This window comes from Brienomyrus brachyistius, chromosome 2 (genome assembly GCF_023856365.1).
Source record: "Brienomyrus brachyistius isolate T26 chromosome 2, BBRACH_0.4, whole genome shotgun sequence".
In the NCBI taxonomy this organism is placed as follows: Eukaryota; Metazoa; Chordata; class Actinopteri; order Osteoglossiformes; family Mormyridae; genus Brienomyrus; species Brienomyrus brachyistius.
The window spans coordinates 31,202,143-31,226,856 of record NC_064534.1 but is presented as its reverse complement, the minus strand read 5'-3'; the positions used below and the strand labels follow the sequence as shown (position 1 = coordinate 31,226,856).

General features: G+C 46.1%; 2 protein-coding genes across 4 annotated transcripts in view; one reads left to right on the top strand and one right to left on the bottom strand.

Annotated features, from left to right (window-relative positions):
* The first annotated feature begins 1,510 nt into the window (after positions 1 to 1,510).
* On the top strand, positions 1,511 to 3,069 carry pebp1 (phosphatidylethanolamine binding protein 1). The gene is made up of 4 exons (XM_048996001.1): positions 1,511 to 1,738; positions 2,098 to 2,207; positions 2,335 to 2,435; positions 2,644 to 3,069. Exons 1-4 carry the CDS (start codon positions 1,604 to 1,606, stop codon positions 2,859 to 2,861), a joined length of 564 nt encoding a protein of 187 aa, XP_048851958.1. The 5' UTR covers positions 1,511 to 1,603; the 3' UTR covers positions 2,862 to 3,069.
* Positions 3,070 to 3,581: 512 nt separating this feature from the next.
* Positions 3,582 to 24,714, bottom strand: part of taok3a (TAO kinase 3a) — a 31,430-nt gene continuing 10,297 nt past the window's right edge. For all 3 annotated transcript variants that reach the window (XM_048995767.1, XM_048995788.1, XM_048995777.1), the window contains exons 2-20: positions 21,413 to 21,616; positions 21,259 to 21,330; positions 20,721 to 20,822; positions 20,270 to 20,315; positions 19,854 to 19,950; positions 19,530 to 19,643; positions 19,351 to 19,442; positions 18,732 to 18,825; positions 17,651 to 17,732; positions 16,181 to 16,348; positions 15,762 to 15,953; positions 14,311 to 14,442; positions 11,858 to 12,094; positions 10,678 to 10,806; positions 9,486 to 9,689; positions 7,964 to 8,203; positions 5,899 to 6,111; positions 5,355 to 5,537; positions 3,582 to 4,609 (exon numbers count right to left, since the gene is read on the bottom strand). In XM_048995767.1, the coding sequence (XP_048851724.1) occupies positions 4,448 to 4,609; positions 5,355 to 5,537; positions 5,899 to 6,111; positions 7,964 to 8,203; positions 9,486 to 9,689; positions 10,678 to 10,806; positions 11,858 to 12,094; positions 14,311 to 14,442; positions 15,762 to 15,953; positions 16,181 to 16,348; positions 17,651 to 17,732; positions 18,732 to 18,825; positions 19,351 to 19,442; positions 19,530 to 19,643; positions 19,854 to 19,950; positions 20,270 to 20,315; positions 20,721 to 20,822; positions 21,259 to 21,330; positions 21,413 to 21,544 (2,691 nt within the window). In that variant the 5' untranslated portion in view covers positions 21,545 to 21,616 and the 3' untranslated portion in view covers positions 3,582 to 4,447. The remainder of the gene's footprint in view (positions 4,610 to 5,354; positions 5,538 to 5,898; positions 6,112 to 7,963; positions 8,204 to 9,485; positions 9,690 to 10,677; positions 10,807 to 11,857; positions 12,095 to 14,310; positions 14,443 to 15,761; positions 15,954 to 16,180; positions 16,349 to 17,650; positions 17,733 to 18,731; positions 18,826 to 19,350; positions 19,443 to 19,529; positions 19,644 to 19,853; positions 19,951 to 20,269; positions 20,316 to 20,720; positions 20,823 to 21,258; positions 21,331 to 21,412; positions 21,617 to 24,714) is intronic.

The following is a 24,714-nucleotide window of genomic DNA, read 5'->3' as shown; positions in this document are numbered from 1 at the left end:
AACCCTACAGACTATTTACAAGGTAATAAATTTCCTATACATACTGTACATGTAAATATGTGTGCAGACTTGTCTCAAATTGAGAATCCCAGGCCAGCCAGCTGACCAAAGCTGGCAAACCTAATAAGCCCCAAACCATTTGTTTTTGTGTGTCAGCATTTGCATCTACATTGAATTAGCTGTAATTAAACTATCAGTTTTTTTTTTTTTTTTTTACTATTGCTTGAGGTTTACGAATGAAATTCATCCAAAGGGTTGCAGGGTTTGGGCAATTTAACTGCAAACAGGCAGAGAATATACATGTAAACTCCAAAGACACAGAAAACAGGAGTGATAATCCCTAGGCCCAGCAGCGCTTCCTGCTTAAACCACCATGATGTCCTGGAAGAAATCCAGTATATTACATTCAATCAATGTCTTGAAAGCGTCCTTTCACAACATACTTACCCAAACCACTTAACAGTTTTAGCGACACATTTCATAATAAGCCACTCAAACCACAATAAGTGGTATATGTTGGTTGGGGGAAAAACAAGAACAAAGTGATTCCCAGCACCATGGATAAATGCCCTCACTACACAAACACCGTTCTTAAAATAATTCATTGACATAATTACATCTATTCATCAGGTCAGATCCATTAGCAATCAGTTCCTGACCACACAAGAGCAGGTAAAGTTCAGAGCCTCACACTCATTCTCTATTTTCATAACGTTCATTTTATTTGACAATTGACATATATTCACTTTATTTTAAGCAGATATTTTAAACATTCCATCTTTACGCAAGTTTATTCTGTATCATTTTCTCCTTAAAATTTTTTTTATCAAAATGGGTTAAATGTCATTTTGTTTATTGTATATAACACCACTGGTATGGCTGTGTCCTGGTGCCCTATTAATAAATAGAACTATATAATTCTCAATTGTATGATAACGTGCGCCGTTTTTAGGTCATTTAATATCACTCCTGGGACAGACAATTACAATCCACTTGTAACAAGTAAGTGAATCCTCCAGGGCTACTCAATCGCTGCTGCTGTATTTCTGCTGGAAAAAAAAAACTATTCTACACTGTTGCCTGTCGTAGATTTTGTATCCCATCCAGCTTTTGATACGAAGAGAAAAAGTATGCATTGAAATAAAATATGTAGCATGCATGACAGCTCCAACCGGTCCCAGAAGACATAGGGACAAGCGGGCGGGACGAAACGAAGGAAAACCTTAGAAATATTTTGCCGCCACGTTAATTTACTCAGTTTACATTTTGTGAGAAAACAGCGAACATATGAAAACGTTTTAGAAAGCTTATCTCCCTTCGCGATGTGCCGTGAAGGCCTAGGAATTTGTATTTAGCACTTTGCCTATATATGCAGCGACTGAATCTACAGGCCATTCAGCGCACATGTAGGCGGGGGTTATCGCTCCTGTTATCCAATCATAAATAGAAGAACAGAGAGGCGCAAGTGTTGATTGGTCTTTACAGTTGCCAGTCAATGACAAGCAGACTATGTATTTATAAGAAACGGGACTGGAGACTTTTCGCTGCAGCTGTCGTTTGACTGTGTTGAAGCTGGAGGTTGTTATACCATTTATTTCATGCAATGTCTCTGGACTTGAGTCAGTGGACCGGATCCCTCGCCCTCAACGAGGTGGAGGAGAAGCCTGCGCATCCTTTGGTTGTGAAATATGACACCGTTGAAATTGATGAGCTGGGCAAAGTCCTGACACCCACTCAGGTTGTACATAGATATATGGCAATATACGCAATATGCGATACGCTTGTTGGTATTCAGAATGCGATTTGAATCCATTTTCTACTTTTGTGTGTGCAGTTTAGGATACTTTTGCAGGTAAAAATACATTTTGTAATATGATTTGGTTTTAAAATTTTAATATTGCAGCGTATATTCTGAGTGCCAAATGGGCCTGCTGTACACCAACATTAGTATGTCGTTATATTATGGATGGCTAAGTGGTCGTTCTATTGTTAAAGCATGTGCCACATTAGAGAAGCATTACTTTCTGCATCGCTATGCTGAGTGCTGGTCTGTGCTTTTGACTATGTTCCGCTCGTCTGCAATGATCTTACGTTTAGGTAAAGAACCGGCCCACGGCAGTCGAATGGGAGGGTTGCGACCCCAATAAGCTTTATACGTTGGCTTTGACCGATCCGGATGCCCCTAGCAGAAAAGACCCCAAGTTCCGGTGGGTATTTTGAAGTGCCGATATGTAGAACAGCCATTTTTAAAATGCAGTACGTAGGACTTTGTATTGTAGGGCATCTGTAGGGGTGGGTATGAGAGAGAACTGAATCTCGTTGTGTGTTTTAAAGTGAATGGCATCACTTTCTGGTGGTGAACATGAAAGGAAATGACATCGACAGTGGCTGTGTGATGTCTGACTACGTTGGGTCTGGCCCCCCAAAAGGAACTGGTAAGGGATATTTTAACTCGTAAGAAATTTATCAGTTATTAAAAGCTAGCAAGAAATAACTGTCTTGCATCAAAGCATAACTGATGATATGCAAATTGAAAAATGTGGGAAAATCAGCTTGGGGGTTTTGGGACACGAGTCGTCTCGGTACCAACATACTTGACTTACTCCGCTACAACATGGTGACGTTCTCTGCTGCGTCCGGTAGGTCTGCATCGCTACGTGTGGCTCGTGTATGAACAGCAAAGGCAGGTGTCCTGCGCCGAGCCGGTCCTTACCAACAGATCCGGAGACCACCGAGGGAAATTCAAGATCTCAGATTTCCGCACCAAGTACAACCTGGGTACCCCGGTAGCTGGGAGCTGCTACCAAGCAGAGTGGGACGATTATGTTCCCAAACTGTACCAACAGCTCGCTGGAAAGTAAACCAGCAAAAAACACGCAACTCATCGTGAATACTTTAGAAATCGGATTTGCTGAAGAAATGAAACTTTGGAAAAGTGATGAAGAGCTTTGTTTTGTCTGTGTTCCTTTGTTTTTGAAAGTAACTTGCACCTTAACACCAGGTTAGTAAATACTGACACATACTTGACTGGTTGGTTCCATTGACTGCAATAAACTGGTTCAACTGAAACTTGTGTTGCTGCATTTGCCTTTTTCAATAATGAAAAAGCAGCTTTTTGTTGGCAAGCTGGAGTATTTGCTGTAAACAGCCAGAAGATTGAATGTTGTATTACACAAATATTTTTGTTATACATATTGTGTAGAGTAGAAAGAGTTGGCATTTCAGGTACATGAAATTGCTTAACATTGCCAAATGTGTTAAATTGTATAATGTATTTTGGTGTAGCACTGTTTGAAATATGAGAATATCTCCCTAAGACTATTTCATATTCCTGCCTTTCAGCCATCCGATTTTAAACTGTAGAATGGATGTGCTGTAACATTACACCTATAGAGTAAATGTTCAATTGCCTTTAACAGTTATAACTTTTACATCATTATGAAAACAATCTGTATGCCTTCTGTGCATGGAAAGAATGTGTCTATCGACCGCCACTGACACGGATTATTAATATTAGGTTTCAGGAGAAGCAAGGATAAATCTACGTTGCACTTGTCTTAACTTAAAGGTATTACGGAACATGTGATGAGCACTTTTATTTACAAATATAATTAAAAGCTCTGACAGATTCATGCCGCTCTTAACTTGGAAAAAAATTAAAGTGCATGCAATAAAGCATTTTGCCTTTTGATTTGTCATAAGAAAAATTCACAGCTTAAAGGTGGTTTAAGCGAGAACAATCTAAACAGAAATTCAAACAAGATCCCACTGATTAAACTACAAAATACTGAACAATGAGGGAAGAATCATTGCTAAAAAATTCATTTGAGGACCAGTTAAAATACAATATGAAAATAATTAAAAGCTCTCCATAAATCCTTCTATACACAAAATACACAACCATCCCAATCCTCGTTATGCATAGGTGTTGGGAATTGTATTCACATTGTCGCCATAGAAAATGATTCCAATACAGTTAAACGCCACACGCGTTTGTTAAGTCACATTTAATCCCAAAGTAACATACTAAACGTAGACTACTCATATGTACATCACGGCCTTTGTGTAAGTACCAAATTTTCCTATCCTGATTAATAAATACCAGAGAGGGGAAGGCAGTTTTGAATGTGCCCGTGAGATGGAAAAATCTCCCCCTTACGTTAAAAATAATTCTTTTAAGTACAGCTATTAACCAATGTATATCCAAATTGTTTTACTTTTTTGCTTTGCTTTCAGCTTTACCAATGAATTTATTGCACAAAAAAACCACCAACACTGCCACATTTGTTTTTAAAAGACGGCCTATAGAGTAAATCCAGCATATTATCATGTGACTTGACGGGAGACCCTCGGTAGTTAAGGGCAGCACAGGCACTAGTTCGTAAGTGACATCAGTAGCATGGAGCCACATGTTAAGGGAGGTACAGCAGCCATGGCGAAGCTTTTCTCATCTATAGTCGTCCTTAGGATAGTCCAGAATGCTGAGGTTGCTGAAGCCTAGCCGGGCGCTCTCCATGTCGAACGTGTCCACCTCCCTCTTCTGACGTTCCAGCATGAACTTGATCCTCTCTGTGCACTCATTCTTCAGCGAAGCCAGCTCGTCCTCGATCTGCGAACGCAATGCCCGACGACGACCGTGAGAGCGTTGCCACACACAAGGCGCCAAGTGCCTCCCGCCTCCACCTTGACCAGGCAGCCAAGGCGAGCTTCCGGAATGGACGATGGGCAGTATTCAGCGTGCCCTACAGAATACCGCCGTGACTCGACGTAACGGGAACCACGGAAATAACCAATGAGCTAAGAAGCAGCCGCAGCAGTTTATTTAAGCAGGCGCTGATCGGCAGCACGGCAGTCTGTGGTGCTGTGGGGACCGACACGTGTTCCCATCGTTACTTTGTCTCATCATTGGACTTTCAACTAAATGTAAAAGGCTTCAGCTAAATATTCAATGGGAAATCTGAAAGGACCGTTACAGATACACATGCAAAACAAATCTAAATTAAAGCTAAACAATTGGGTATTTTTATTTCTCTGTATTCTTCATGCATTTTAGAAACCTTGCTCCTACAGGGTTAACTATGATGTAATCTTTTTGTTTGAAGCCAGTTGCTGTTAACAACTGAACAGCAGAGGGCACCAGACACCAACAAACAGTGCAGCTGAGTGTAATTGAGCCAAATCATCAAAAGAGGGCAGCATTGGGGGGCCTTATTGAAGCTAAAAGATTAACTAGCGCTTCAGCCCTCGTCCTGTGGAACCTTAGTCCAGCAAGATAGTGTTCTCTATAATACTGAACTGACTGCCTTTTCCAAGCCATGCAGCCTGTGAAACTGATCTCTTAGTGGGACGCTCACCTTTTGTTCGAGGTGGGCCCTTCGCAGCGACACCTTCTGCTCCAACTTCTGCAGCTCACGCTCGTGCTGCGCCTCCGTCTGCATCTTGATCTTGCTCTGGTAGGCGCTGAGCAGCTCCATCTCTTGCTGGAGCTGCTGCCTCAGGGCCTGGCACTCCGCCTCCTGGGCCTCATCCAGCCGCAGCTGTGCCAGTCGAGACGGGACGGGGAGAGGAAGGACGGAGGGAGCGGAGGATTAGAAGGCGGGGCTCGGGTCGTCGCCGGACGAATCGCCACGGCTCCATCACTGAATGCTAATTAAGCCCAAGCACATGCTCAATACAGGAAGGAGTATTCAACTCACTGGGGTATTAACACGGCCGCTGAAAGCAGCGAAGGGCGAAACGAGATCAACACCCACGACTGGGCAGTTACTCTGACTGGTTAAGTTAACTGGTTACTAGGCAGTGACTGGCCACGCATGTTAATCCACCCACAGAGGGACTCAAAGTCCTAATGACTCCACTGAGGAGGCTGAATCAGGAGGCAGAGGTGTGCAGACTCACTGCCTGGGAGGCCATCATCTCGTTGATGGTCTGTTCGTACTGCTCGGCCAGGATGGCCAGCTTGCGCGTCTGCTCGTCCTTCAGCATCTTCAGGATGACCTTGTGCTCGCTTTTGGGGGTGACCTCCAGCTGATGGTTCCTCAGTGCTTTGTACTGCTTGGTCTGCACTTTGCAGGTGTCCTGGAACTGCTTCTTAATCTGCAGCTCCATGGCCTGGTCAGAATGAGAGCAGCAGAGAACAGAGCCCCCATTTAGTTTGAGATTGTGTTGTCCTTGTCTCTTTGGGACAGAGACCTTCACCATCCTCAAAGGACTAATCACAACAACTTAGTGACTGAACATCACTGTCCCAGCCTTCTGCTCTACACAACAGAAACCTTTCTATATTTAGTCTTCAAGAGTAAACACAAACGCAATCCAAAAAATGCCAGGGAAATTCTGAAATGACACTCCCAGTCTTCTGTAGGATCTAAAGAAGCCAATTTTGCTTACATGTGTGCCCTAAGTATTTGGTTATATGCAGGGGCGCTGTAAAGGGGGGGTAAACGATGACGATTCTCGGGGCCCATGACTGAGAGGGGGCCCAGAGAAGCCCCCAATAAACTGTGTTGGGGGCCCTGTCAAGATTCTTTTCATGGGGCCCAAAATCCTTAGCAGCGCCCCTGGTTATATGCACCTAAAAGTAGTATCTACAGTAGGCTGTTAATAGGTTCCTCACACCGCTAGCATAAGTGCCTGAAAAACTACCGTACAGTATGTGGGCCAGCATGAGGAACACAGGTCTGTGGAGGAGATGATTTCAGAACATTCCTTCATATTTTTCCTTAATTAGCCCAAGGTCTGTACTATCATGCTTCAAAGTCAGCTGTGATTTTGAACACGTCATAATGCAGACATAATGCTCATAGGTTGATTCGGTTTATGAGCTACGCGAGTCAGCTGGTGCCAGATACTGTAATGTCATTTGCCACAACTTCCATAACAATTGTTAACTCGTTCCAGAGAGGCCTGCGTGCATTTCTAATTCCAACCAATTCCCACAGCTTAATCACTCCCTCTAGTTTTCATTTCCTGCAATATATAAAACTTGATCAACTTAAAAAGGGAAATTTCTTATGTAATTTTTAGCACAGATACTGCATATTTACCAAGAGAGCCTAATTGCCAATGATTATTCATGGGGGAATGCACTAGAAGATTTAGACCCCAGTTACGTAATTTTGAAAAATGAGTTCCACTGGAATATAATGCAATATTAAACTTCAAAAATAAATCTTTGAAGAAACTTGCTTCCATCGAAGTACAAATCCACATGATGGTGGTTCTTAAATAGAGGGTTCTGGGACAACGATGGGGGCACTTCTGGGTTTCTGTGAGAGGGGTTCCTAAATACAGCATCAGTGGGGCACCATCAGGGAACCTCTACTTCGGGTCAGTGGGACAGCTATTGGGGCTCCATCAAGAACCTCTACTCTGGGTCAGTGGGACAGTGATTGGGGCTCCATCAAGAACCTCTACTCTGGGTCAGTGGGACAGCTATTGGGGCTCCATCAAGAACCTCTACTCTGGGTCAGTGGGACAGCTATTGGGGCTCCATCAAGAACCTCTACTCTGGGTCAGTGGGACAGCTATTGGGGCTCCATCAAGAACCTCTACTTCGGGTCAGTGGGACAGCTATTGGGGCTCCATCAAGAACCTCTACTCTGGGTCAGTGGGACAGTGATTGGGGCTCCATCAAGAACCTCTACTCTGGGTCAGTGGGACAGCTATTGGGGCTCCATCAAGAACCTCTACTCTGGGTCAGTGGGACAGTGATTGGGGCTCCATCAAGAACCTCTACTTCGGGTCAGTGGGACAGCTATTGGGGCTCCATCAAGAACCTCTACTCTGGGTCAGTGGGACAGTGATTGGGGCTCCATCAAGAACCTCTACTTCGGGTCAGTGGGACAGCTATTGGGGCTCCATCAAGAACCTCTACTCTGGGTCAGTGGGACAGCGATTGGGGCTCCATCAAGAACCTCTACTCTGGGTCAGTGGGACAGCTATTGGGGCACCATCAGCATACCTTGAGGTTCTTGGGCTGCTGTCGGAGCTCCATGACATGTTTCCTGTGTAGCTCCCGCTCTCTCCGCCTGTTGTATTCAAGCTGGTTCTCCAGCTCTGTCTGGTGCTGCAGACGTATCAAGTCCATGCGCAACTTCTGCAGCATCTTGAGCTGTCGGTGCTCCAACTCTTGTGTGGACTCGTCGTGCCGGATCAGCATGGCGTGCTCCATCTCCTTCTGGGTCGTCTTCTTGTTCAGCTCCTAGAAGCCCAGATCGAGGTCAGTAGGCCAAGTCACATTAAGTAGGGCTAATTTTTTGATGATGGCTTTTACAAATTCGGGTGTATTATCTGAAGCATTCAATAGAAGCTGTGCAGACTGAACATTGACTGCTGCTAAAATCTAACGTTTGCTTGATATAGGCAGCGTTTACAGTCTAAATCAGAACTACCTTGATCAAAGAAGCTATTAAATTGAACCGCTGTTCCAGTACAGTCATGTATACCCTTTTCCACCAATATGATACCACAGCCAGGCTTTGTCCCCAAACTGATTCTGAGAGTTTCCACTGCAAAAAAAGTCTCCAGTCCAGAAGAAACAGCTTCAGTAAACATCAGTAAAAGCTTGATGGGCTATCACACCGAAATGTTCCACACAGCCAGAAAATTCAATCAATAACCGATTCGTCTAATATCACCGGTGGCAGCAGTGAAACGTCTAGCCAGATTATTAGCGGAATAACTTGGCATTGTTTTTGTATTCTGTGAAAAACAAAAGATAGATGTGCCAGCCAGACTTAATAAAGTATAAATATGTTGCAGGTCAAATAAATTCAATATTATAGTTAAAGGGGTGGAGAGAACATGAGATGAACAGCGATGTTTGATGTTTTTAACTCTTGACTCTTTATTGTGTGATCCTTAAAAGGACAGCGGTAAAACAGCGAGTGAGAAAACGATTTCCCCATTTGTGTGAATGCGAAAAGTGTACATGTACGTTATTGTTTAAAAAGAGCTAAAATACCCCCCTATGGTTTTAAGGCCACTGTTTTCCAGCTACCTACCATGACACGCATGTCCCTTTGTTCATTTAGCCCTGGGCTGCCCACCTGCCGTGTGACTGTCACCCTAGCCAGACTCATTCCTCAGTCATCTACATTTATAATATATTGTGGACGGCCCTTTGCCAGGGGTCAGTTACTGCTTCAAATACCATCTTTCACTCATCATGCTTTTATAATTACACCAATGCTTGCTGTTTGTTTTTCCAGCTATTATAAAGTGTATTTTTCCAACAATCATAAAACAAACGTGCAAACTATACGTAAAGAAAAAAAAATAAATTCTTTGACATTATATATATAAATCTACTAATGGTAACATTAAGGGGGCCCCTCCCCTGCAACGTAAATGTATTTGATGAATATCGATATACATAATTGGACAGGAAGAGTAAGCAGACAGGAATATGCGAACACACATTAAGCACTAGTGTGCTGTGATTATATATACACGTGTACAGTTGGGGTAACTCGGCATCTTGCCTCTCTCATCTGCTCCTCCTCAAACCCGTGCCGCTTGCTCATGGTCTTCTGTTTGAAAGCCCTGCAGTTCTGCTCATAGAACATGCGCTGCTGGCCCAGCAGGTGCGCCTCCTCTTCGGCCTGCGAATGCTGCATGTTCTCCTTGTGTTTTGACAGCCGCTCCTGCTTCTCCTTCTTTGGCGTGCTGTGGTCCTCGTTCATCTCCTGGATGACGCAGGTGTACAGAAGTCAGGTGGGCTGAGGGTTCCGGGGGTTCTGGGCTTGTGCCCAACCGGTTGTTTACATTCTCTGTGACAGCTCAGGAATTTGAAATACTAATAGAAATGTACAGGTTTCATACTTTTAACACGAGAGAATATTAATTAAATATTTTACTTAAGGGTGCAGGCAGAATGGAGTAATACTGAATTCTGGTCCTCCAGGAGCACAGTAAACCTACCAGGTTATTACAGCAATTATGAAGTAAGACCTCTGTAATTGGTATAATCACTCACTGTGAGATATTTGGTTCCAACGTGCGACCAAGTATGCCAGGGAAAGTAAGCAAGGACCCCCTGATGGACTACGCTTGTAAATCGAGTGCCAAACGCAGCCATTTCTTGAAGTATTAATAATTCTTATAGTATTAAGCAAGGACGATATCAAAAACTTCATCCGAGATCGTGTGGATATTCACAGCCACATTATATAATTTAGCTTGCGGACAAACCGCGAGCCACCCGTGAACGTGATCGAAGCCATTTCACACGTTTAGTTTCATGCTCACAGTACAGGAGCTGCTCTCATCTCTCACATTTGCCAGCCCTGGTGAATCAGGCATGTGCTGGATTTGGCTCACGTGACCAAATCCTCACCTGACAACTGCATTTTAAACTAAATCAAACGGTCCTCTTTGTTTGTGATAATGTAACACATTTACCAATTTCGACTCATCAATTGTTAAAATTAGTGGGGCCAAACTAAAAATATTGTTAGGAATTTTGGGGGCGGGGGCGGGGGGGGGGGGGGGGGGGTATAACCGACAATCAGCTTCATGTGATTTAAACCCAGATATTAGAAAAGTGTGAGCAATTCATTTAAAATGTGTGTCCAGTAAACCCAAATTAGCTCAAAGCTGAGCTGGACATTGACCATAGCTGACATACCAACTGGGAAGCCTTATCACACTCAGAGGCACACAAACAGCACCGACCTCTTTAATCTTCTCCTTGCACAGCTTATACTGCCTCTTCTGGTTATCTAAGAAGGTGGTCAGCTCCTTCTTCTGCTGGGCCATGATATGCTGCTGGAATTTTTTCTCGTCGGTTGCGGCCGTCTTCATCTGTAGCCGGAAACGGGCGGAAGACCGTATACAGTCAGAGGAAGGACTGTTCAGTGTTAAGGAACTGTTCTGTGAAACATTCATCTGCTTTTAAGCAACACTGAAACCAATTAATAATCACGCACCTTATTCAACCACAAATGGACTCTGACATTTAAACCCGAAGTAAAATTGTCTGAATGTGAAAATAATACACTGTTGCAGACACTAACCTCTTCCTCCATGTACTACAACTGGTCAGTTTTATATGCACAATCTGTATCATTGTCACTCTTGATAACTGTTACATTCAACGGCAATTCAATGCCCCAAAAGCTAATGGGGTAACACTCCATTCAATACTCCATGCACTACCTCTAATCCCATAGCATACATCAGGCTAATACTTTGAATTAAGGAACAGAATGAGGAGGCTGAAACCATTCATTCATCCATTGTCCTTTTGCAGTTCTACAGGGAAAGTGAGGTCTCACTGCATTTAAGAGAATAACCTCCACATTTATGAAAAGCAACTAGGTTGGCTGCAGGACTCTCTCCTGCTTACCAATCTAATGCCAGCAAGATACAGACCTGCCTTCAGGTCCATCACCATTTTCAGCAAGTGCTACAATTTCTACATTAACGTACTTACAACAGGTGAGGGTAGCACTGGTATGTAATTATGACTTAAATACCAATGAATTATACTGAAATATATATAATTTCAGAAGTGTGGGAGTGACAGTCTGACATGGTCACATGGTGCCACGGTCCCTGTGATGAGTATAAATTTTTACCTTTGACTCCAAGTAATCTTGAGGAACCTACAAAATGCACAACCGAAGCACCTTAATAAAGCTAAGGATCTCAGAGTGACTCATTAAGGACAGTTCAGCCTGTAGACCAAGGAGTTCTAAGGGGTGGAAGATTCTCTCCCTCAGAGGTTTGAGGGATTTTGGGTACAATGTTCAGTAAAGTCCATGTGTGGATAAGTCATCTTCAGCTGATGCGTCAGGTACCCTCCCTGAAGAAAATCCTGACACCAGGTGTCTTCTGTCCCCAAAGCACCCACCTCCTTCTCAGTGTGGACGGCGTGCTTCTTGGCCAGCTTCTCCAGCTCGATGTGGGCGTTGTTGGCCTGCGTCTCCACCTCCTTCTGCAGACGGAGCCGGTGCTCGTCCATCTCGGCCTTCAGCTTGTTCTCCAGCGCGATCAGCTGCTTCTGGTGCTGCCTCCTCATGCGCTTGTACCCGGACATCTGCTCCCGCAGCTCGTTCTCCTGCTCATGCTCATGAATCTGCCGCGTAACCTGGGGGGTGGGTGGGAATAAAGTTCCATGAGAAAACCGAAAATACCCCCTTACAACACTTTCACTCATTAGCTTATGATGAAAAACCCAACACTCCAATAAATTCAAAGTTCAATAAGTTCAAATATGTTCACTGTTCGAAAGTCCAAAATCTTGATGGAAACACGAGGTGGACGGACCCAGCCAGAAGTTCCAAGGTCACACATGATGAAGGGCCGGATCCCAGAGTCTCACATGACACCATAACTGCAGCATCACACGAGGGCCCTTGGAGTGCAGACCAAGCATGACAAGCCTTGGGAGGCAGAGGGAGGATGGACACTTTTGTGGTGGTTACATGCTGCCCGTTTCCAGAGCGCCTGGGATCCAAACCGCAGACGGTAACTCCGCAGCAGCAAGTCACAGGCTTGCAGCTATGCACTTGAAAAGGGCTAAACTCACACCTCGCGTTTAATGGTGAGAGATGGACAGATCGACTCTTACATGGGCTCTTCCAACTCAAAGACCTCCCACAAGCCCTGCTGCCCTTTTTCCAAAAGGCCACATGAACATAATTTAGATTAAATATTGGATCAAATACTGAAATAGAGCAGCGTCAGACAAGCAAGCTCAGCTTTTCAACATGAACTATTTTACTATTTACTATATCAGAGACTCCTCTGACAAAGCCTGTTGTAGCCCCCATGCCGGGTCAAAATGACTCTGCAGCGGTACCAATAACTACGATATCTTGCCCTTTCAGACAGACTGCCACTCCACCGAACCAATTACGCTACAGAGTGCCATCACAGGTCAAACCGAATTAAGCAGAATTAAATTTCATTATGGCAGTGAACAACTGCACCAAAGAATAAAACCACAAAAAAAATCCAGAAAATTATACAAAAATATCATCACCTCCCTCTGAAGTTTTGATGGACTCAGAAAAGGGGAATCTGTCTAGCAGGGGGGAGGGGGGGCACACCATGTAGTAGTAGTGCCAGCAGGGGGCCTGAGTCTTTGGCGTTTAAATCCGTCCCCTCCCTTCCTGTCCCCAAGGGGGGCCTGTAATCCTCCATCACAGACACGGTGGACTGACAGCATCAGAGGCCCCCCATAATCTTCAAAGGGTAGAACCCTGTAGGATCCAGGACCAGGACACCCCGCCTCCAGAATGGCATCACCCGAGCTTACAGCCGTAAAGTGGGACCATGTCGACCCGGAACAGCGGGGGATCTCAGCTGACGTGTCCAATCCCATTTTCGCCTGTGAATCTTAAACATCTTCATTATCGCCTGGGTGGGACCTCAAGTCTCCCTGGCTCTCTCAGGGGCTAAGCTGCCCCACAGCTCAGGCAGAACTGGGGAGCACAGGATCAGTCATCATGCTTCAGCTGTAGAATCCCTACAGCATTTAGGCTAATGGGATAAAGGCTAAAGCGAGAGTGTTACATGCTATGGCCAGAGTGTTAATGACTGTGGCTAAAGCGCTAAAGGCTAAAGCACTATAGGCAGAGACAGATTGTGGCAGCCAACCGCTTGACGCCCAAATAAGGGCAACGCTGACTTATGGTGCGCTCACGCCCTGCCTTTCTGACCACAGTGACAGTTCAGAAGTGTTTCTACTTCCTCCGACACCACACTGCATGCGTTTGGTTTCCTGCAATACACTCAACCCCCCTCCCCCAAGCTCATTTGACGAGGGAGGGGTCTAGGGTCATTAGCATTCAGCTAGCGGCGGTGACATCAGCGGGTCAGCCACTTCGCCACACAGAAACACGCCACACTGTTGCTGTCGGATTTTACAAAACGCCAAACCGTGAAACAAACTCCTGGCCCAAGCGCACAGCCATTAATAAGGCATCAACGTGGTTGTCGAGTTTTAAATGGCTGCCTGTCGAATCCTACAGAGCAGTGATTTTACGTTTCAGACACACGACAAGAAAGCAATCACTATGACTTGGGAAAGTTGAGTATAAACAGCGCAGACCCGCAAAGACCCGCACAGACACAATAGGCAGGTCTCTAATTAGACTGCGCCACTATTGTAGTACGTTGAGCGACTACGTCACCCGGCAGCGAGAAAAAGCCACGACAACATCTGCTTTTTCACATGTTCCGGTCACCATGACAACAGACACAGAAGGGGGTGGGGGCGGGGGGGGCTTTCTTGTGGATACAGAGAGGGATGTCGAGACGGCGGGAGGAGGGGAGGCGGACAGAGGAGGTCCGGCTCACCAGTGACGCCGACTTGATGGTGGCGAATCTCTCGCGGTTTTTGTAGCTGATGGCCTGGCTTCTCTCGGAGGCGGGCCGCACCTCCGGCCTGGGTTCCTGGTGCCCGGACTCATCCTGAATACAGGCATGCACCTGCGAGGAAGGAGAAAGCGGGGGGGGGGGGGTGGTCAGGTGCTGAGCTTTCAACCAGCAAAGCTACAGTGAGGTGAGAAACTGAGGCGGCTGCTCGATACAAGGGGGCCCAAGCTGCAGAAACAGAACATGTGGAACCGTTTAAAGAATGGGGGGCCGGAGGACAGCAGGACATGCAGTATCAGGGACCAGAGTTTATAACACACCCCCCCCAAGAAAAACCAGGCTGTGCGTCCCTCTGAGAAGACAACAGAGGGAACAAGATCTAGCCTTTAAACGCTGGTAATGATTGATCTGACACTACAGCCGTTCCTTCAGTTCATAGATTCCAGTGCTTCTATTTCTGCAAGCGCCCAACACCCTGCCCCGCTGATCTGATATTTAAAGGTACAGCTTCCTGTGTGACGCCACCTTATCAAACAGCATGGCTGACGAACGCTCGTCTTAAATTAAGTGTTGTCTTAAATCTGACACGCAGCGAGATCTCTCTTCCTGTCTTCCCTGTAAGCTGATTAACAAAGGTGTCAGATGACAGGAGGAAATACGCACAAATAATAATAAAAAAAACATGAAAGAATCTCATATTTGTTTTTGTTGCCAACTTTAACATTTGACACAAACACTGAACTTTACTTAAGCATAATCAAGCGAAGTATCTCCAGTCAAATAGCCCTCGAGCAGAAGTGTTAAAGAAAATAAAATAAAAAGGTCTAAGATCTGGACCCACAGGATCCAAAGTGATGTCATTTTCTTCATCGCTATACGATGTTCTATCTAAAGAAAACCAGCTGCAAATTCTACAGGTTGTAGATAAAAATCATGTGAATTCTGCATGAAAAGTAACAATAAATAAGTTTATGAGGTAACAATAGTGCATTTTCAAGGATATTCAAATGCCTCAGGCAATCAATAATCAATTTACTGTTTATTCAACTGTCCAGTGCAGCAGAACAAGGCCAGACAAACAACTTGGATCAATACAAAAACCGGCATTTCTCCGCGATGGACCCAGATCCATGCCTGTCAGTGGTGTGAAAAGCCACGCGTCAGTCAATGGATTCATTTGCTTTGATTAAATGCTCGTCACTCAAGTGGGAACCACAATCTCCCCTGTAATTAATAACAATAAATAATTTTCAGGCAAATGAGGACACACAGTCTAGGGGGGGGGGCTTAGTTGACTGGTGTTTTAGATTTTGGAGATGATTACCAATGACATCACTGTGGAAAAGCTAGCACATGCAAAAAATGCCAAGCGATTCCCAGTTGGCTTCGCCGTACTCTACTCCCCTGTGCCCACCCTCCGCCCCTGCCCTGACCTTCTTGATGCCAGAGGAGGGCTCCGGGATGCTGTCGTAGGGGTGCATCATGGTGAGGTCGGAGCTGCTCTCATCCATGACCTCCTGCATGCTGTTGATGCTGCTTCCCTGGCTGCCCGTGCTGACTGAGGTACTGGGGATGGAGTGATTGCTGCCCAGGCTGTTCATCTTGCAACCAGCCTGCTCGCTGTCCTGCAGGGCGGCGACACCGGCACAGGGACACGTGTAAGGTGTCATGAAGTCAAAGAACGCTTTTTTTTTGTCAGTATTCTGGGGAAAACATACTGATAAACATTATAAAAATGTACTTTTAATGTGACCACAGAAGTAATGATTTTTTATTTTTTGTTATTTTATTTATTTATTTTTTTTAAATCGGGCACTGAGCCAGACAGCCCCAGGGTCCTCGCGTTTCTCACCTCCTCCTCCTCCTGGGACTCACTCATCGGCCCATTGTGTTTCTCCTGGTACAGGATCTTCTTCATCTTGCGGTACTGCAAGTTGTCCAGCTCTCTCACCGCATCCTTGGTCCTCTGGATGAGGTCGATCAGGACCCGTGGGGGGCGATCGCGCCGGACGAAGTCATGCTTGGTGGGAGCAAGATAAAATGATATATGACACCTAACTGCCCATGCCGTGCCTCACCCCTCCCCCGAATCAGCAGAAGACAGAACAGAGACGGAAACGGGCATGGCACCATAGACATAACTGGCCTCTAAAAATGGGTTTTTCAATTATGAATAATTTCTGTCAGCCCACCAGAACCTTGGTCTACTTCAATAACACTGGAGCCTTACGTTGTGTACTGCTGTGACTTTGGATCAATGTAAAAACGACTTCGTGATTTCAGACAGGCCGAATGGGGCTTATACTTCTGTTCTCCAGTAGATGGCGCTTGAAGTGTTCATTGCCCAAAAGTGGAGTCCTGGCACTTTGAAAAATATGTAGGATGTGTACAGGCTATGACACACAGCCATTCATGAAGTAGCTATGAGTGCAGACAGAAATCAGTATAAAACGTGACTTTTTTTTCCCCCTGAAGAATGAGTCATTAGTGAATTAGAACGTCATACAGAAGATCTCCTTCCAGTGAACAGGTAAGTGGCTACAGCTTTAAGGATCCACGGAGCGGCTGCGAGGCAGACCGAAATGGGACTTTATGTAATCTTGGAACCGAGGGGCCCACAGCACCTTGAAACGTCGTTAAAACGGGCCTCCCAGGCACGGCTGCAAAGTAGGCTGGGTGAGGTGGGTGGGTGTGCATGAAATGGGTTTGTCTTCCCCTCGGCCAATTAAAACAAACCTCCCATGTGTAAAAACAATGTTTAATTGGCCAAGAAGGAGGGCACAGCTTCAGTCTCATTGGTGTCATGGCATGTCAGTCATTACAGTCAGACACCACACCCCTGTCTGTCTCACCCAGCTCATTCATACTGGGACATGAAACCCCACAAACCCCACCCCATTCCCCCCCACAGGCAACTCCCATTTAAATCATGCCTTACTGGGAAATACAGCAAGAGGACTGAGTGATGGACTGGATTTTCACTCTAGTCCTGCTATACAAGTTCCCAGCCCGAGTCAGATAAGAAGCAGGAGGCATCATCCTATTAAGAGATGACAGCACTAAACGCTCGGTCATGACTGTGAGTACGGTGGTTTCCAGTCCCAATACAATCAGGTGATTCTGAATATGCAGCTCACATGACTCAGGTTCACACACACAACACTCTCACAAAAACAATGGTTCACCATTTGAGGTGGGGGTAACAAAAAATAAAGGCAGAAACACAAACCAACACCCAGAATGCAATGCAGCTTCTGATACATTTGAGATGAAGCACACGGATGCACACAGACCCCTGGCGGAGCGTGTCCCAGGGGCTCACCCGCAGCAAATCGGCTGAGAAGGGTCGGTCCTGAGGGATTTTCAGTAAGCAGTAGTCGACAAAGCTTCGGAAGGCGTCTGACCTGCGGTGGCAAGGGGCACGAAAAAGAGGGGAAAGGAAAAAAAATAAATAAAAATCAGTACATAACACTGGGATGGGTGAACACAAAAAAAACACACAAAACCCCACAGCTTTTGGGTCAAACAAAGAACTGAAACTGTGTTTTCTAAAGAGAACCAGGGACACTGTGCCACTCAGGCTGGGATGTTTGTGTACGAATACGGCACAGTACTGCTGGGCCCGTTAACTCAGCTCAATTTAACACATTTTTATTTTTCATTCTTGACTCCAGAGGTGGGGGGGGTGTAGTGGCGGAGAGACGTCAGCATGATCCTCCCCAGGTCTAGGGAGACACAGGGGAAGGTATAGGGGGACACAGAGCTGCGGTTTCCTCATATCCGAGGCTGTGCCCCTGCACGGCCTTGTTAAGCTGGCACTGGCCAAGCGCACACTGGCACTGCTCCTGTATGTGCCGACTTAAATACACCAGCGGGCAGCAACTCTTAAAATAAAATGTCAGAAAAATAGGGGGGAAGGGAAGTGCAAACAACCCACAAGTATGTGTGCGTGTTCAGGGCTCCCACATTTCTCGGGGCACGTTTTCCCAGTGCTCGGTAAAGCTCAAGGATTTCAGAGGTGGGGGGGGGGCAGCAAGACCTTGAACTTGATGTTTCCCTTTTATACGGCACCCAAACTGCCCTGACTAGGGAGTAAATACCCCTCAACACCTGTGCTGGGACCACCATCAAAGCTGTGGGGAAGAGAGAGAGAGATATATTTCTGAACTAAAAATCTTCACCTACATTTGGGTCTTAATTTAGCTGCACTGTATCCAGTGCTTTCTAATAATAAAGGTCCCTCTCTCCACAGCAGAGTCACTGCGTGCTGAGTCCTTCACCAAAAGTGCCTCACTGCGCCTTCGGCTCACGGCCGACGAGGGCAAAGCTCGGCCTTAAAGGAGGTGACCGCTTCCTCGGGTGGTTATGTAACGCATCCCGATCTGGAGTCCGGGGGGACTTACCACTCATTGGACTGCAGAGTGGGAGAGTCATTCTGGGCGATGTGGTATAAGGCACTCATTGCATTCATGTTGAAGAGGGGGGGCTTGCGTTCCGCTGGGGGAAAGAAGAGATGTGTACTTAAGTCAGACAGATCAGCCGAACCCTGAGGTCCTGCTAGCTCACAGGCCTTCCTGTCCCCCCCTGACTCTTGCCTTCATAATCCAGTGAGACCACATAGAACAACCCCGACCCACTAGCTACACTTTTTAAATTGGGCAGAAAGAAGAAATCGTATTTTGGCTACAAGGTGAATCGCTCTGAAAGCCCATCTTCTCAGAAGCACAACAGGTAAACCACTCCGATGCAGAGTCCAGCCGGCTCTCCACAAGGCATTCCCATCTGCCAGCATGCTTTTTATTTTTAAAGGATACCATATTTTAGGAAACAGTTAGATCATCTGTTCTCCGAAACCTTCTGACAATCTGCTCTGTAAATTATACGATAATGGATAAAGCCAGGAAGGAAGCACTTATGAATTATAAGGAGAGCCAGAGGAACCCTGATCCCAATGGACATAATTGTCCCGGTGACACTCACAGGCCGCCCTCTCTCCTAATTCGGTCTGCGAGGGACACTCACCCAGCTCGATGCAGGTGATTCCCAAGGACCAGACATCCACCTTGCCGTCGTACTGGCCCTCATCCATGGCAAGTATCACCTCCGGGGCCATCCTGCCACAGGAAGGAGACCCGTTCACCAAAATGTCACCTTCTACACACCAAAGGCGCACTTCCACCAGGCCCCAGGATTTGACTTACCAGTACGGAGTGCCCACAAAGGAGTTGGCAGGAGACGCTATGGACGCAGACCCAAAGTCTGCCAGTTTGACCTGACCTGACTCAGTCAGGAGGATGTTTCCAGCCTTCACATCTCTGAAGGAAAGTACATAAACCATGGCTTCAACTTTTCGAAAGGCCGGACTAAGTTCGACAGTACTATGATACTGAGAGCATTTCCTCTGCTGCGTCTAGAAATTGTCCATTAAACAAGGAAGTTCTCGATAAATAAGGGAAATGTTTCAAAGGGCGACATCTTATTTTCAGCAGAAACTACAAATCTTCCATTAGGCAAGGACCACTCACCTGTGAATCATTGTATGGGAATGTAAGTAAGCCAGTCCCTGCAAGGCACCATGGGTAATGGCAGCAATTTCTACCTCTTGAAGCGGTTTCTTGTGAACTATGTGTTCAAAGAGAAATCAAAATGACCAAGGTTTTACGTACATTGCAATGTAAATCACATCACAGTCACTGGGCAGTGAAAATTAGATCAGGTCAATGTGTTGCCTCCAGATTTGGCAAACAGGACCTTCCTGCCAAGTGTCTCGACAAATGTTTCAATGAATCATCTAATTCCAGGGAAAATGTTAGCAAAAGGACCGAATCTTCCACCTCCAAACTAAGAGAAGCGTAGCTTATGTAGCATCTCTCCACGTACCTTCTACCGAGTTCTCAACATGCATCAGGTTGCTTAAAAAAAAAAATAAACAAACACTCACCCTCTAACAGGTCAGAAGCTGAGCCCAGGCAGTACTCCATGACCAGCTGAGCGGAACAAAGAACAATGCCATGAGCAGGAGAGCCAGAACATTCTCACTTTAACGGCACGGGAATTAAGGTGACATTTCGTTAACCTGAAGCAAACGCGGGCAGCTAAGCCAGCTCAAGGTCATGTGGTTCTCATGAATGTCTTTGTTAAAAATAGACCCACGGTAGCCAAAGGGAGAAGTTTACATAGCTAAGGATGTTTAATGCTCATGGTGCAAGGAGGCATGTCTGGGTGGAGAAAAATCACAATTAATAATAGAGCAAAGGTAATCCAGGGGGTCTTACAGGAAATGGAAAACCTCAGGCCGGATGGAAATCACTCCCTACAAAGGCATTTGCGTAACACGAATAATGCAAATATGGCAGGAGGATGTGGCGGCGACACAACCATGGCGGACTCACCCAAGCAGTGCTGTCCTTCAGGTAGCAGCCCTTGTATTCGATGGTGTTGGGGTGACGGAGCTGTTCCAGAAACTTCACCTCCTTGATGATGTCCTGCCATTTCTGTGAAACGGGGAAAGCGTTGCATCCGAGTCACCTGGACGTCCACTCGGGTGGTGGACTGCTGTGTTTTTACTTGGGTTATAATGTTTGGGGAGGGGGTCGGACAGGAAGGTTCTGTAAATACGGTAACGACTCCCCTCCAGCAGAAGAAGCAACCTGCTTCAATTCATTGTAAGGGGGACTTTGCATGCTGCTATTTTCTGGACATGTATGCACAGGGCAAAATTCAGTTACATCTCTGCATAATAGTGATTCATCATTGCCTCGCTATGAGTAGGACATCATCATCAGCCTACGTTTAAATCCCTAGCATTCACAGAAATAGCGGCTGGTGCCACAGCGTTCAGTTCAGTGATGGGGCGGCTAAATTTTAAAACCAATGAGGCCCGCCCCAGCTTGGGCTGGTCAAACTTCAGCCTTGCGCTCAGCTACTCACCTCTGTCGTTTGCTTCCCATTGTAGGACATCTTCTTAATGGCCACCACCTCATTCGTGTAGCAGTTTTGGGCCTGAAACAGATGCACCGTTAATGTCCAGAGGACACTGTCGGGGTGACAGCATGGTGATGGTGGTGCTGGAGAGGCCACTTACGAAGTACACCGCCCCAAAACTGCCATGGCCAATCTCTTGAAGGTCACAGAAGACCTCCTCGGGGTCATCCTTGAAGAAGAGGTTGGCCACCTCGGGGTCCTTCAGAACTTTCCGCGTGGACGACGGCATCATGGACTAAACAGTACCGTGGACTTCCACTCGCTGCTCTCCGTCATCGACAAGCCCGTCATTGACCATCAGTGTCTACATGGGACAGCAGAGAGACCGCATTATGCACGATTGATTGAAAAATGTGTGTAATTAACATCAGAACCAGATAGGAGGTCCTTGGACATTGTTTGAACCGTGATCAGCCCCTTCTATTAAAAAAATTAATTAATTATTTAAAAAAAATAAAATAAAAATAAAAAATCGCATCCCAGAAAAATAGTATCGATCAGGGGAAAAAAAAATGTTCACGCATAAAAGGATAGCGCGTTGGCGGTAGTTTAATTTCATCAGACCTGCATCATCAATCCAGTTTCAAGCGCTTGGCATTCTGGCAAAATGCAACGTGCATGTAGACATACATGTAAATGTGGAAGATGTACATGTCACGGTGAGTGCGGGGGAGTGGGGAAGGTTTGCGAGATTGGTGTGCCCTGAAGCTCGGGGGGAGGGGGGGATGCGGAAAAATCACCTCAGTGACCTGGAGCTAAGTGAGGACATCTTAAAAATGGCTTGAGCCAACAGACTGGCTCTTGGCAGGGATTCAGATAGGCAGCGTTACTGTACCTTAAATCAACAAACAAAAAGGCTACACAAAACAACAACAACTTCAAAAATACATGCATGACCAAACACCTAAAGTGAGCGGAACACACACGTGACACGACGCAAAGATTACCAACCAGAGCGGCGAACGGACGCGGCCGAAAATAAACAAGGCTCCTTTGTCAGCTGATCAGTCAGAGGCGCACCCCGGTGCGCGGAACTGTGGCTAGCGAGCCCATAAATACGCATTAGCAGGCAGCAGGGCGGCCCTCCCGACCTGCGGACGCGGAGCCGCCTAGCATGACTCTGTCTCTCAGTTGCATCATTTCTGTGAGGAGCTTCAGACAAAACCCAACGTAAGGCTTGAAACGGAGTCGGTGAGATATTTTTTAGAGCCCGCCCCCCCAAGAAAAATCTTGCATGAAAGCTAGAGAATTAAAGAAAGAAAAATAGATGCATATATTTTAGGTGCGTGTTGTTGGGAGTGGAAAAAAATAGAAAGGAGAAAAGGTCATCATTAAAAGACTGGAGTCACATGACTACTCTGGGGAATCCTCATCGCTCACCCTCCTTCCAGCAAACCTTTTAAATCCATGAAATGATGCAAGGAAGCAACAACAGGTTGTAAGAGTGCTCGGCACGGCGGTGCTCGGCCCCGCCTCCGGTGCTCACTGGCAGCTCTTCTGGAATGATGTGGCATCGGAGCGCCCGGGGGAGCGGGGTGACAGAAGGGTCTGAGACAAACTGAGCGAGAACGTTCATCAGAACGGCCAGAACACAACTCCCGGGTCCCGGGAGAAATCTGACACCCACGGTCCTAATTCATTTAGAGACTCATCGTTACAGGAACTGCTACCGGGCCACGCCTGGGTTTAAGGTCCTGAGTTGTGCAGCAATGACTGAACCTACTTTTGTAAAATATTGACCTTCCGAGGCAGAGCCACATGGATACAGATGAGTAAGAAAGACAGGTCTGATTAGCTCTGCTAGATCAGGTGGAGGTGGAAAACATGACGTCATCTTTTGTCGCACTGAGGAGAAAGGATTGCGATTGTTGGTGGTACAGTGGCTCAGTGGGTCATGCCGTCATGGTATGGCCACGATGTTCTGGTTTTAAGCAGGTTTGAAGCAGGAACCGGTTCAGAAACTGTGTTTCTGTTTAGAGACACGTTTTAGTGGCTGTTAGCTTTTGAAAAGGCTGCTACAGGATGTGTGCCAGACGTTCAGAGTAAACCTTCCATGTGTGCTTCCCATGATTGGACAGTAAGCTTCAAACACTCTGAAATGAGTGTGACGTGCAATTTTGACCACATCCCTGTAGGTGCCGCTGTAGAGCACTAAACAGAAGAGGAAACATCAATCACACCCAGTATGGAGGCCAAATTTGCTACACTTTCTTATATCTGTCATCAAACCACATGCCTTGCTTCTTTGACACAACTGCCTGATACACAGTTCAGGAAGGACACAGGTGTGGGGGACTCATACACAACAATCTGCCAGTTTTGCTTTACGATCCTCACTGGCAAAGCTGCTGTCTTGAGATCAGCTTATAAATGAGCTGAAAAACGTGATGATCCCTGAAGTTCGGAGACGAGCCGTGATTTAACATTTTAAATACCTTAAAAAGAGATGATGTCATCCGCTCATTCCTCGTCATTTCAGCCGTACTGAGTAACAATGCATGGAATGGAACAGACTAATCGAAAAATACCATCAATCCTTTACAGAGGACATCAAAATCATCACGCTTTATAACCCTATTCATCACTACTCATCAATTTCTTGTAAGGCCTTCACTGAAACCCAATAAAAAATATATTACTAAAAACAGTCAAACATTACCCTAACCCAAAACTTCGAGGCTTGCGGAAAACCAGGAGGCTTGCGGAAAGGTCTTGTTAAACTGGTTATGTAACCGTATATCCAGTAGCTATATGTCTGCTTACAAACCGTGTCATCATTTTGTAAATACTTGGACAATAAAATCAACAAAAACGCAAGTGGGAAAATTAGAAATAGTGGCTTTTCTGCATTGTTTCGCACATGCCAGCGCAGAAAAGGGGGACACCTTAAAAACATGAAGAACATCATCTCTCCGTGCCGCAGCCCCGCTTGCGGTGACTCAACGTCCCTCCGTGTTCTTGCCTCCTCTCCGCCCGCCCCGGTGAGGTCGCTTATCGGGTCCCGCGAGGCTGTTATGGGGTTGTGACACCGATTCGGGTGCAGATGTGCCTCCAGAATAAGTGGTGAGTTTGTTCTCCTTTGGTCTAGCACACCCCTAAAGCCCCATCCACATCTTCATGTCTGGGCACGACGGGAAATCTGGGGGGGGCGGGGCACAGGACAGGGGGGTGTCAGGTGTGCGGGAGTGTGAGAGCACGTGAGATATGGTCTGGTCAGAGGAGGAAAACGAAACGGCAAGGAGGACAAAGAAAAGCAGGGAAGGGGACGGCATTCTGAGCCCACTCGCTCCCATAAAAAATAAAAAAAAGGCAGCAGCCCACTTGTGGATGAATAATTCTGACTCCGTTGCTCAAATGCCGTTTCGGGGGGAGGGGGTATCCTCAAAGGCAGTACAAATCAGC

Excerpts from the sequence above, each read along its gene's own strand:
- pebp1 (XM_048996001.1), top strand. The coding sequence starts at position 1,604 with ATGTCTCTGGACTTGAGTCAGTGGACCGGATCCCTCGCCCTCAACGAG. Across the intron at positions 1,739-2,097 it reads AAGTCCTGACACCCACTCAG|GTAAAGAACCGGCCCACGGC; the intron begins GTTGTACATAGA and ends TCTTACGTTTAG. Across the intron at positions 2,208-2,334 it reads AGAAAAGACCCCAAGTTCCG|TGAATGGCATCACTTTCTGG; the intron begins GTGGGTATTTTG and ends TGTGTTTTAAAG.